Here is an 11921-nt window from a genome sequence, read left to right as displayed (position 1 = left end):
ACCACACAGCCTCAATTTGTGCATTTAAAGCCCTTACATATTTCTCTGAATGGCTGGGTTTTTTTTCAATGTGTGTGGGTTTTTTTGGTTTTGGGGTGGTTTTTTTTGGTTGGTTTGGGTTTTTTTGTTTGTTTGTTTTTGGAGAAGGAGAGGATTTCAATCTCAAAAGAACAGCAGGTTTTTCATATTTGTTTACTTAACATTATAGTGTTCCTTCACAATTCCAAATGTGAAGAATGCAAGAACACAAATTCCCCGCAAAAACAGACAATGGAGAGAAGGACAGGATCTTTCTCGAAAACCAGCAGTCACATGGCTGATGTCGTGCTTCCCTCTACTGGTTACCATAAGAAGCACAGTTACCTCTTAACATTCTGACGTTTTCCTTACAAAAACATAACAGTGTACAAGTGAAGCTTAATTTGAAGGCAAAACTTAGCCAATAACCTTAATCAAAGTTTTCTTTTCTTTATTAAAAAAATAGAGGCACTGAGCAGAACCATCTGCACTTATCTCAAGCTCAATATTACAGAAAATATCAACTTCAGCATGTTAATATTATCTCATATTTTTGTTTACAGCCCCTTAAAGTCAATTTCAAGCAGACAAAAGGCTTCGAAGACTAAAGCCTTCTTATGAAGAGTAAAAACATGTCCAGAACCAAACCATTATCATGGAAATAAGTAGCCATGTATGTCACAAAAAAAGTGCTACATATGTCACATCATTGCTTTCAAGAAATGAATTCCACAGACACATTAAAACTGTCAAAACAGTAGTGGTCTTTATTTCCATCACACAAGTTAACACTCCAGTTCATATTACCATCTTTCAACATTTGGGAGATATGTAAGTCAATGACTTAAAAAAGTGAAATACACCCCCTTCCAAAAATATACTGAATTCTATACTGTCCCTCTGATGAGTCATTTACTTTATGTGACATCACATACAGTCCTGCAAGACAAAATAATTTATGAATTGTTTTTCAGCCTCTCATTTGTGAGCCCTCAAGGTGTCTAAGGAGACCAACTTTATACATGCTCTGCAGCAACCTAAGTATATGGATTTCAAAGGGATCTCAATTCAACTTGGGAAAAAAAGATCTAGAGAGGTCCATGAATCCAAAAAGGTAGAAAATACTGTATTGGAATAAACACCCAAATTTTATTGTCCTGGAGAGGAAGTTAACACTAGTTTAAAAGCAGAAAACACTCTAGTCAGTGTTTTTCTAATTTTAGTAACTGGGCTTTTAATAATGCTGTTATCAGTTGTTTTCAATTAAGAACAAGTTAGAACTTGCAGACTGCAGAAAAATAACTGAAGACAATCTCCCTTTACCATCTAATACCAAGTGTGAGTAACAGCTTTACTACAGAACTCTTCATGTTGATCAGAGGTTTTAATCAGAAACAGATTTTCATTTTAGTGTCAATTCAATAATTAAAATTCTAGTTCACATCTTCTTTAAATTTTTTTTATTATACAGAAGAATCAGCCCAGCAAAACCAGTTGGCAGTCTCTTCCTGTTGCAATTCATGACCACTGAAAAATTACAGTCTTTAACCCCCTGCTATTACGAAGCTTCCTCACAGTCCTTTAAAGAAATGCATTTAGCCACAGAATGATTTGCAAATTTTTTTTGGGGGGGTGGGGTGGGCAGAGAGATGTTAAAGTATCTCATCTAATGAGGAAAGGAAAGGCAAAAAAAATCAATGACTACTTTTCACAGTAAAATGCATCAGCTTTGTAGTTTCATTTGAAACCAAGAACAAATCATGAAACGTCATGAAAATAAGATAAAAAATCTCCTAGAGTGATTACTAAATGAAGTTAAAATTACCACACTAATCAGTAAACCCCAGAAGAAAAGCAGATGCCTCATATCACAGGTCCTACATTAAACAGTATCCATTTTTTAAAATAAATCCATAAAATCTGTATGTTTGGCCACTTTGCACATTTTTCCCCTATAAAATACAGTGTACAGAAAAAAAATCTCGTAATTCCCTGTATGACTTCTGAAGTATAAGGTCAAAACCCAGAAATTAAAGATCAGCTAAAAGGATTTTAAATTATTTACAAATCCAGCAGGTAGAACTACCATAATGGCTTCATTTCCATCCTTGTAGTGGCTTTCACTCTTACCCAGCAGCATCTGCAGTAGGAATCTCTTCAGACAGCTTCATCACTGATCATCTGTCATTTTAAGCATTTCTAGAAGAGCCCCAACAGCTCCAAAATAACCCTTTGAACAAAAGCAAAAGAAAATCAAAACCAATCAAATTCCAAAATAAGAGATAACATGAACACAAAGTTTTCAGTTCTGTTAGGGCAACTAAAAGAATGTCAGCCCTGCCAAATATTTGCTCTATCTAAAATATGATTTAATAAGATCATCCTTAGGTAGAAGAAAGGGCCTGATACTGGAAAAAGTCTTACATAGTTCTCCAAAATTATTTTAAAAAGTAATATTACAATTATACTTGAGGTCCTCTTATACCAGCCCACACAAATGAACAGGTCAGAAAGCAGATACAAGAAATGGACAACGTTTAACAATACATATATCACAAGATTAGTGATCAAACCAAGGAGCTAACAAGTAGTACTTTCAAAGGAATTTGTAAACTAAATAACATTTATGCAGAACTTGGCTTGTGCATTCAATTCAAAGCAATGGCATTTCTCCCCTTTCAAGTTCACCAAAAAAAGAACTACAAGAATTTTGTACTTACAAATGGAAATTCAACACATATTTCCTTACCTCATGTTCCAAAAAGAGAGCTTTAAGCTGTCCCTTGGACCAATAATCCATAGCATATGCTAGCACCTTCATAGAAATCATATTAATTCTGAGAAAGTTGCCAACAAACACCACCTTGTCGATATTCTGTAAAATTGAATTTGAAACACATACCAGAGAAATTATATTCAGCTACATTATTTGCCTCATTTAACATGTACATCTGCCTCTAATACAAAGTCAAATGGGAATTTTAGATTACATTTAAATACTTTAAACTGAAAAGTAAAAAAATATTGCAGTTACTGACCACTAAGTAAGAGACATTGCAAGAGCAGGGAGGTGCAGAGTTTTATTCAAAACAAAGTGAGAAGCTATTATCATAGATGATCAATATTTGTTTAAAATATTGAATAAATGTCACAACCTTCCCAACATCACTCAGATTATGAGCATTTTGGTGGTGGAGTTTGGTTTTTTAATTGTATATGGCTGCACTGAAGACATCTTTCTCCCGTTGCATGTTAAATGAAGCAACTTTCCAGAGATCACTGTGATTATTAAATCCAGATGGAGAACTTCTGAAGGGTATCTGAGAAGGATTACATTAGAGATGAAAAGGAGCATCTTTCATTATCTGTTATCAGGAGTGTGACTCCATTTTCAAAAATCAAGTGAAATGGGGACAACATAATACTTGATATCTATGGTATTCTGTTGTTTCAAAGCTCATTTGAACTCGGTTTTCACAGGAAATTAAGATTTTTTTGAACCATCAGCACTAGGCTGCCAATGAGAAAGCCACAGAGCATCCTTACTTGTATGTACACCGCTGCAGTAAGCAGTGGTTGTGTGGTGTCTAAACAATGCCCCTAACTATCTCACCAAGCCCAGTTCTGCCTGTTATGCCAAAAATTTCACTTGCATTTTGCATTAGAGTACCACATGATGTTCACCAGACACTAGAATTGGTCTAGAAGATTCAGTGGGAGGCCACATCCTGGAGATAAAAGCTTTTACAGGAGTCCTGACGAGCCCTAGGAATGCACCTTCAAGAGTCTTCTGCAGAAGTTTGCCAGAAAGGCTGCCCAGGGACTAGAATTAGCAAGGGTTACCCCTCTACACTGATCCAGCTCTATAAAGCCCAGCACTTGGCTCTGCAGCAACTCCTGTGCTACAGCCACAGCTGTGCCATGCCCAGGACTGTGCCTGTGTCACAGCCCAGGGGACATCCTCACTGGAGTGGCCTGTGTCACAGCCCAGGGGACATCCTCACTGGAGTGGCCAGTGCTGCAGAGCCCATCCCCAGAGAGCAAAGCTCCTTCACCAGTGTGCAGACTGAGCGAGGGCCAGCCCTGACTGCCCTCAAACCAAACACAGCAACACAAACTTTACTGAAACCATTCCCCTTCAGTCATCTATCTCCTCAGACTCTGCAGCCACATCAGCATGCACTCATACTCAGGAATTTATGAATGAAAAGAAGAACTTCTTAAATTTCAAACTGCTGCTATGGAACATGGCCAAGAGCACCCTGCATCCTTGGATAAGGCAGTTTTGTCTCTGAAGCAACTTCAGACAAAGGAGGGACAAATACACAACTAATTAATTTCCTGTAATGCCATAGCATAAAACTGATTAGAATCTACATTTCAATTTCACATGCATGTGATTTTTTCTGGATATAAAAACAAAGCTACTGTTAGCAGAAGCAATCCCTAACACAGAGTATAAAAATTACTGCAAATTTTGAATCTAAAAATACTAGTCATATCTACTAGAATAACAATGTAGACCAACATGTAAATTTCAATTTTGTTTCAAACATTCCTTGAGTTGACAAGGTGAAAAGCTGTATTAATAATATAAACTTTCCTAAATTTCTGATCTGAACTAAAAACAAGTTTAGCATTTTTCAGAAGCTGAAATGCTACTCTTAGGGGAGTCTTGTCAATTTAATTTTAAATTGTCCACTGCTGAAACTTTCAAAGCTGAAAAGACAGAAATCTTAAACTGCTGAAGAGATGGTGGTGACATGCTTATTTAAACTAATCAAATTACAGCAACCTGGAAAAGACATGCACTCTTTCACTCTGTGGGGTCTTGTTAAATTGTTCAACTACCCTGCAGCAGAAGGCTATAGTGTAACTTTAATATAGCATATTCACATTATTTACCAATATAATCCAATAGGGAAATCTCTATCAATAACACAATAAAAAACCTGCACATATTTTTGCAAGGCAGCTTGTTCAGATGCAAACTTACATGTTCTGCGAGTAAGGGAAGTACAAACCAGGAGATCAGTTTCCTTTAGGCAGTTCTGCTGTGCCTAGGACAGGCCATTTCAAAGAGTCTGTGGCCAAATGGTTCCAGACTATGGAATTTTTCTACCCCATTGCCAACTTTGTGCAAATAAATTTGCTTTGAAGTCTTGCAGACAGAATATTTCATTTATTCCCCAGTCTCATTTTTTCCTGCACATATGCAAGTCATTTGCAACACAATATTAAAGCTGCAATCATTGGGAAAAACTTATCAGAAGTCATGCTTCAGGGCATAAATTGATTCTGTCAACCTAAAAGTGAGCTTTACCATAACCCTAATCTAATACATACAAGCTCCACAAAATAATATCATATTCAATTATTTATTTAGCTCTTATTTGAGGATTTGATTCATCAGGCTTGCTGTAAGTAAGAGCCATGTCTCCCAAAGGCAATTTAGGTGACTAGATTATTTAGCAGAGTGATAGCATAAGGCTTTTTCTCCAAGATCAAGCTATCTGAAGATTAGCTTACTTGAAATGATACTGCATGTTTTTCTTTTTAATAGTATGTAAAGCAACTAAATGAGGTTTTCATTCTCTAAAACTACAAAATCATTTACTTCAGGTGTTGGAGAAATTCTGCTTTGACACTGTGAAATGAAGAATATTTAACACATCAATTCACATTCCTCCACCAAATTCTATGGGTCACATTAGTTTTTAAGAGGCCTGCCCCCAGAACAAAGATGGTAGGAACTTTTTCACAGTGACTCAGAAGCATTAGTTTCCTTAGCAGCCTGTCTCCTCCTCTGTGGTTCCCTGTTGCAACTCTCCATGCTTTGATAGCCCTGTACAATGCTGCTTGAACTCCATGCCACAAGGCAACACTGTAAAGAAGCTGAAAGCAAAGAGAACACTGAAAGAGAATCATCCTGACTGAAAGAGTCAAATTGTCAAGAAAAAAAAAAGTAAGTCTGTAGCCACTTTTCACAATGAAGGAAGGTTACCAGTGGCATTTGATAGGGGCATACACTGCAACTTGTGCTGATCAGGTGCTCCAGAGAGGAATGTGAGCAAAAAACATAACAATGGCATAGAAAATCAAAAGAAAATAAAAAATGAACAGCATAGCAGTGCTGAAGAGACTTATATCCCGTGATTGAGGAAAAATGGCAGATGAAGATCAAATATAAAAAGTGAAATGGCACAACTGAAAGGGGGAAAGATGCTTGATTATGCACACACAATGATAGGTTCCTAATTAGCCCCTTTTAACATGATACCATGGAAGGACTGTTGATGATTTCTTAGAAGTGAGTTCCATGCTCACAAAAATGAAATATTATGAACAGTTAGTAAAGGAGTTCTGAACACAAAATTTATCCATATGCCATCACATAAATTCATTGACCAACGACACTGAATATCATATGAAGATCTGGTAATTCAATCTTAAAATCACAACCATAAAAAGATTAAATAGACAAAACAAAGCAATGCATAAAAGAGTGTCTTCTCATTTTTTAGGTAAGGGGACTAAGTATTAGGACCTTTTGTCTTGGAAAGACCAAGAGCGAGAAGTATCAAAGGTTGATTAAAAATCAAATCAAAACCCACGCCCTCAAAAAGCACTAGTGATTAATTATTTACTATTTCTGATAAAGCCATAATCTAGATGGGACCCAATAAAGTGATTAGATGGCAGTTTGGTGAGTTCGTTTGGTTTGTTTTAATCAATTTTTGTGGCTTTGTGTCTTGTTGATTAAAAATATAAAAGTGGCAGCAATTTTTTCTACCAACAGAATGCTGTGCAGCTAAAACACCTACATATTAAAATTATATAAATTCATTATCTGCTCAGAGTAGATGAAAGGTATTAGTTACCACATAATGGTAAAGGATGAAATCTGCAAATAAAAGCAACAGCCTGAATGTTTGGGTTTGTGACGGGGTTTGTGTTTGTTTTTTTTTAACTGCTGGAAGCTGTAATGTATGGATAGAACAATCCATCCCTATTTATCATGCCTAATGAAAAGAATGTAATAAGCATCTGATAGGAGTCTCAGAAGGAAAATGAACTGCATTTTTCCTTTTACTTACACAATGCAATGGAACTTGCATCTATCCAAACATTTAACACAATACACAATTTCAACCCATCCTGCTATGGAAATAGTCCAAGCAAAATAGTATTCAAAATAAATTCCATTTTGCTATAGTAAAACCTGTAAATAACTACAAAGTAACAGAGTAATAATTAATATTAAAAACATGGTCATATCTATGTATTACAGCTTGAGAACAAGTGAACCTTCCAGGCTGAAACTCAATGCCTTGAAGAGATCTTTACAGACAGTTTTTCTCCCCTCTTCCGTAGCTCTGAACCTTGAACAGCCTTACACTTTGTATCAAAGCACACACATAACAAGCCACAAAAGTTATGACATGACATTAAATATATGCATATTTACCAAGGCCAGTGACACACCTACTATGTCAGCAATTTGCATTTTTGCATCCTGATAATCTCACTATGTTGTTTCTAAAGATTTTAAGCTCATGGCAAATAACTTACCTCGTTCAGTGCACACATGCGAGCAATAGAACCTATGTTGTTGGTGATGGTGACCAAAGTAGCTCTGGCCAAGTCCTCTTTACTGATGGAATCTCTCTTTTCTTTACTCATCATATGACCAAAGCTGTGTGAGGAAGATCATGTCTTTTAACATGAGCTATTCAGGAGTGATAAAAGCCATTAAAATTTTATCATTTAGCAAGCTTTGCTTGGATTTGATAACCATTCATTTGTGACAGATTTGAAATGTGAAAACGGATCTCATTAGAAAGGCAGAAAAATGAACAAGGACACTTCTAAAATAACTGTAATTTAAGTGGAAGTAAACTGTATGAGGCATTACTTAATGCCTGTTTAAAAAAAAAAAAAAGAGCAAGAAGTAGGTGAGAGATCAAAGGACAAACCCCATGACCCATGGAGTGACATTTCCACATGGACACAGTGCATAGTCCAGGGATGATGCACTCAGTTTAGCATGCACAGGAAGTTTCCAAGGCACTGCCTACAAACAGCCCAGTTAACACACACCTGGAGGCTACAGCAGAGCCCTGAAGGCCAAAGCGCTCGTAGTCTCCTCCATAGATGTCCTTCACCAGTTTGTCCACATTGGTGCTGTCTCCCTTCGCGGCCATTTCCAGCGCTTCTTCAAACGTCTCGCAGCCAGTGAGCAAACAGCACAGCCCCAGGAACGTTCCTCCTCCAAGGCTGCAAAAGCACAGTCCCTTCAGCCCAGCAGCTTGAAACAGCTTTCACCACAACCCTCCCGAGTGCCATTTGCAACATGCTGCACACACAGGTGCCAACTGCATTCACAATTCCTCCCTCAAGGAGGGAACATGGACACTCTGCAATGAGTTCCTATTTAACACAAGTGTGGTCTTAACTGAACTAGCCTTGAGTCTTTAATCCTTGAATAGGAGAATTATAATAAAGGGTTAGCTAAGAATAAGGTCCAATCCAACACCTCAGATACCACTTTGCTATTTGTAGCACTCTAACGAGTTTTCTGCACAAAAAATAATTAACCAGCAGAGCACTCAAATGACTGAGGAAAGAATGAACAGTGAACAAAGGTAAATCTATGAGGGCTGGCGGCCAAGACAGACCTTGTTCCCCTAGCCAATGGCAGAAAGCATTCTGGTTGGCTCCTTTTCAAAGCAAGCCCAGCATCAGCCCTGAATGTTCTTTCCCTGAAAGAACTCTGAGCAAGAAGCATTCACTTGAATATTTTGTAAAGGCTCAGTACAATATTTACTGACTACATAAAATTAGCAGGGATTATTTAACTGTGCATAACATGTTGCTAACCCATTAAAGCTCTACTTTGAACTTTTCAGTCTTACAGACATGAACTTCAACTTACTAAACTCTACATCCTTCCTCATTCTTTCCTGGCCACTGAGAAAGCTTATTTGCAGTGACTGCAGTCACAGAGACTGGAGCCACTGAAAACAAGGGGATCAGTGAGACACCACACTTGCACTTCACGAAAAAAGCACAGGAGATCACATAGGTCACTGTTTAGTCCGTGCTCTTGGATTATTGGGTTTTTCAGAGCACATCTCACAGAACTGTAGTATACTCAGTATTTGAACAGTAGAAAGCTCTGCACACCAGCCACAAGACAGTATTGATTTCATCACCTATAACAAGTCAACAACACACCGCAGTCATGTTTTTCCTTCCACAGTGGAAAGGATTAGAAGCATGTCTACCAAAGATACAAAATCTCTGTGCTTGAAAAAGACCCAGACCTGCAAGAAATCCAATACCTCCCACTGAACTTGTATCCCTCTGTACTGCAGATAGAGAAATGGCTCATGGCTACCATTGTGGCAAGGGTATGCCCTAGGTAAGACAATAGAAGGTATATAATCATGTCATGTGCAGTATACAGGAGAAACTTTAATATGTATCATACACCAAAAAACAGAATGCAGGGGAGAGAAGACTCATTTGCTGGGACAGTTTTATTTTGGTAATTCACAGCAAGAGATGGGAAATAGGTAAGAACACCAACAAGAGAGTAAGGCAGGTGTAAAGCTGAACAGATCAATTATTTCCCTGACATAGATTCTCTCTCTGAAGGTATCCTAGGATATTTTCAGCCTTGCTACTGGTAGGCTTTTAAAAGAAATGGGAATACAGGCACAATTCAGAGCTGTAGCTACTGATCACACTCTAATTCTATCTGTTCAGTTGTGAAGGAAAAGAAAACAATTAAAAAAAAAACAAAAGTAAATTTACCTGGATCCTGTAACTCTTTTATAATTGTCCTTAGAATACACAGCTAGGATGCTGACCCCTGAGCCTATGTTAACCAGCAGCATAGGATATGGATTATCAAGGCAGTAAGGCTTTTTCTGGCACTGTTCAGGATCTGTAGGATTTTCAAAATAATAGCACTCTGGTTGGCCATTGAAACCAACAGAATCAACATAAAGGAGGCCCTGGATCAAACAGTCCAATTCATCCAGTTTATAGAGCTGTAGATCAGCCATCTGTAAAAGAATAACAAGAAATTAAGAAACACACATTTCCTAGCATAACACAACACTGAGAAGGACAAAAGGTTCCACTGGAGCACTTTGATCACTTTAATAGTAACACATTATGCTATCCAAGCAGTACAAAGATCTAAGCATGAAGTCTGAAATAAAAATTCACTATCTGCCTGACAACAGATACCTCCCAAAACAATTATGTGCTACACAGTAATGCCATCTAGTTCCTTTGCCTTTGAGACACTCTGGGCTCTGCAAGCAGGAAGCAGGAAGTATTTCTCCTCCTTCATATTCTGATGCAATAAAAGTCTTCCCCCTCATTCCCAGCCCAAGAGGAGCTGTGCTCTGCAGCTTTTGAGCAGTATCAGACATATGCCTACACAGCAGCATTCCTCAGGATGCAAAGTGCTTTAGCTCATCATCCAACCACATTTCCCAGCAATTTAACAAAATTTTCAATAGAAGAATTAAGATGTTCACGTTATGTAAATATGCATTAAATATACAGTGGATTTTTTTTCATACATATCACTACTTACTCTGATTAATTTTTAAATTACAATGAGCACTTTAAAACGCCACATGAAAAAGAGAGGCATAACGCCTATAACTGGTGAAAAAACATATAAAAAATCCAAACAAGAAGATTGTCAGACCCATGCCCCCAGCAGACTATAACTTAAAGAGAAGGCACATAACCAGTAACAAAAGCTGACAAAAGACATTCCCTCTGAGATCTCGCAGGTCACCATGACTGTACTTCAACAGACCTGTCTACTTGCCACAGCATTCTATTCACTAGAATTATAAATAACATCCCTTTCTCAAAATAGGATACACTGACCAACTGTAGAAACACAGCTTTCCATTGTTAAGTAGAGGAGAGGGCAAAAAAACTCTGTAAAGATGCCCATCCAAATCCTGAGGTCATTTTCATCCTCATGCATGCAAAGCAGGTCATGCCTAACTCTACTTTCTAGCAACAAAAAAAAGCAGCAGAGTATAATGGAGTTATACAGTACACAGCTGGTTCTTCAGTATTTGCATACTGCAGGATGTTTTAATAACAGCTAATGGAGAAGATTTACATGGGTAACTATGTGCTATTTTTAATCCTGGAAGCTATATTAAGTCACTATAAAGAGGGAAGATATTTCTGTGGAACAGGCATGGTCAATAGGTTACATTCTTTCAAGCTATTTAAATCTCCCCTGTTAAGACTTTGCTCTACTTGTACACAGCTCTAGCTTGCCCTAAGTGAAAGCCATCCTACTCTTTGGGTCTGTCCTTTTGTTTTACTTGCCACTCCTCAAATCCTGTAACCAGGGAAAATAAATAAGACCAAAAAGACCCCAAACCAGCAGTCTCAAAGACCCCAATATAGATCCAGTTATTCATAAGACAAGCGAGAGAGGTGGAAATAATTTCCTCTTGTTTCTGTCTTTCCTCCTGCAACTTCTGCAATCCCCTCTTTTTTTTTTTTTTTGGTTACCACATTGCTACACAAATTAAAATTATAGACATGCAGCATAAAAGACTTGAACCATTTAGCTAGCAAATAGAATAAGCATAATTTGTGAGAAAAAGTTTTTCAAGAAATGTTACAAAATTCTTAAGGGTACTTTGCAAATATCTTGGATTTAATCAATTTCTAACTATTAGACCAAGATGAAAAGCTCCCAGATAGATACAGGACAAGGTATGATGCAAGGTATCAACATAATAAACCCTTCATGCACTGTTAATCACCATGAACATTGCATGGAATCCCCTAAGTCATCCCTCCTTACAGGATTTATTCAGTTCAACAAACATTGCACCTACCTG

General features: G+C 37.6%; 1 protein-coding gene across 3 annotated transcripts in view; it reads right to left on the bottom strand.

Moving 5' to 3' along the window:
• Positions 1–758: 758 nt before the first annotated feature.
• PANK1 (pantothenate kinase 1) overlaps positions 759–11921 on the bottom strand; it is a 34545-nt gene continuing 23382 nt past the window's right edge. For 2 of the 3 annotated variants that reach the window (XM_005416460.2, XM_005416461.2), the window contains 5 exons: positions 9838–10091; positions 8119–8295; positions 7591–7714; positions 2768–2893; positions 759–2248 (listed from right to left, as the gene is read on the bottom strand). In XM_005416460.2, coding sequence (XP_005416517.1) covers positions 2189–2248; positions 2768–2893; positions 7591–7714; positions 8119–8295; positions 9838–10091 — 741 coding nt within the window. In that variant the 3' untranslated portion in view covers positions 759–2188. The remainder of the gene's footprint in view (positions 2249–2767; positions 2894–7590; positions 7715–8118; positions 8296–9837; positions 10092–11921) is intronic. The other variant, XM_031062549.1, reaches the window with a different exon arrangement.

Source organism: Geospiza fortis, unplaced genomic scaffold (assembly GCF_000277835.1).
Source record: "Geospiza fortis unplaced genomic scaffold, GeoFor_1.0 scaffold130, whole genome shotgun sequence".
In the NCBI taxonomy this organism is placed as follows: Eukaryota; Metazoa; Chordata; class Aves; order Passeriformes; family Thraupidae; genus Geospiza; species Geospiza fortis.
This window is presented reverse-complemented; position numbering and strand designations above follow the sequence as displayed.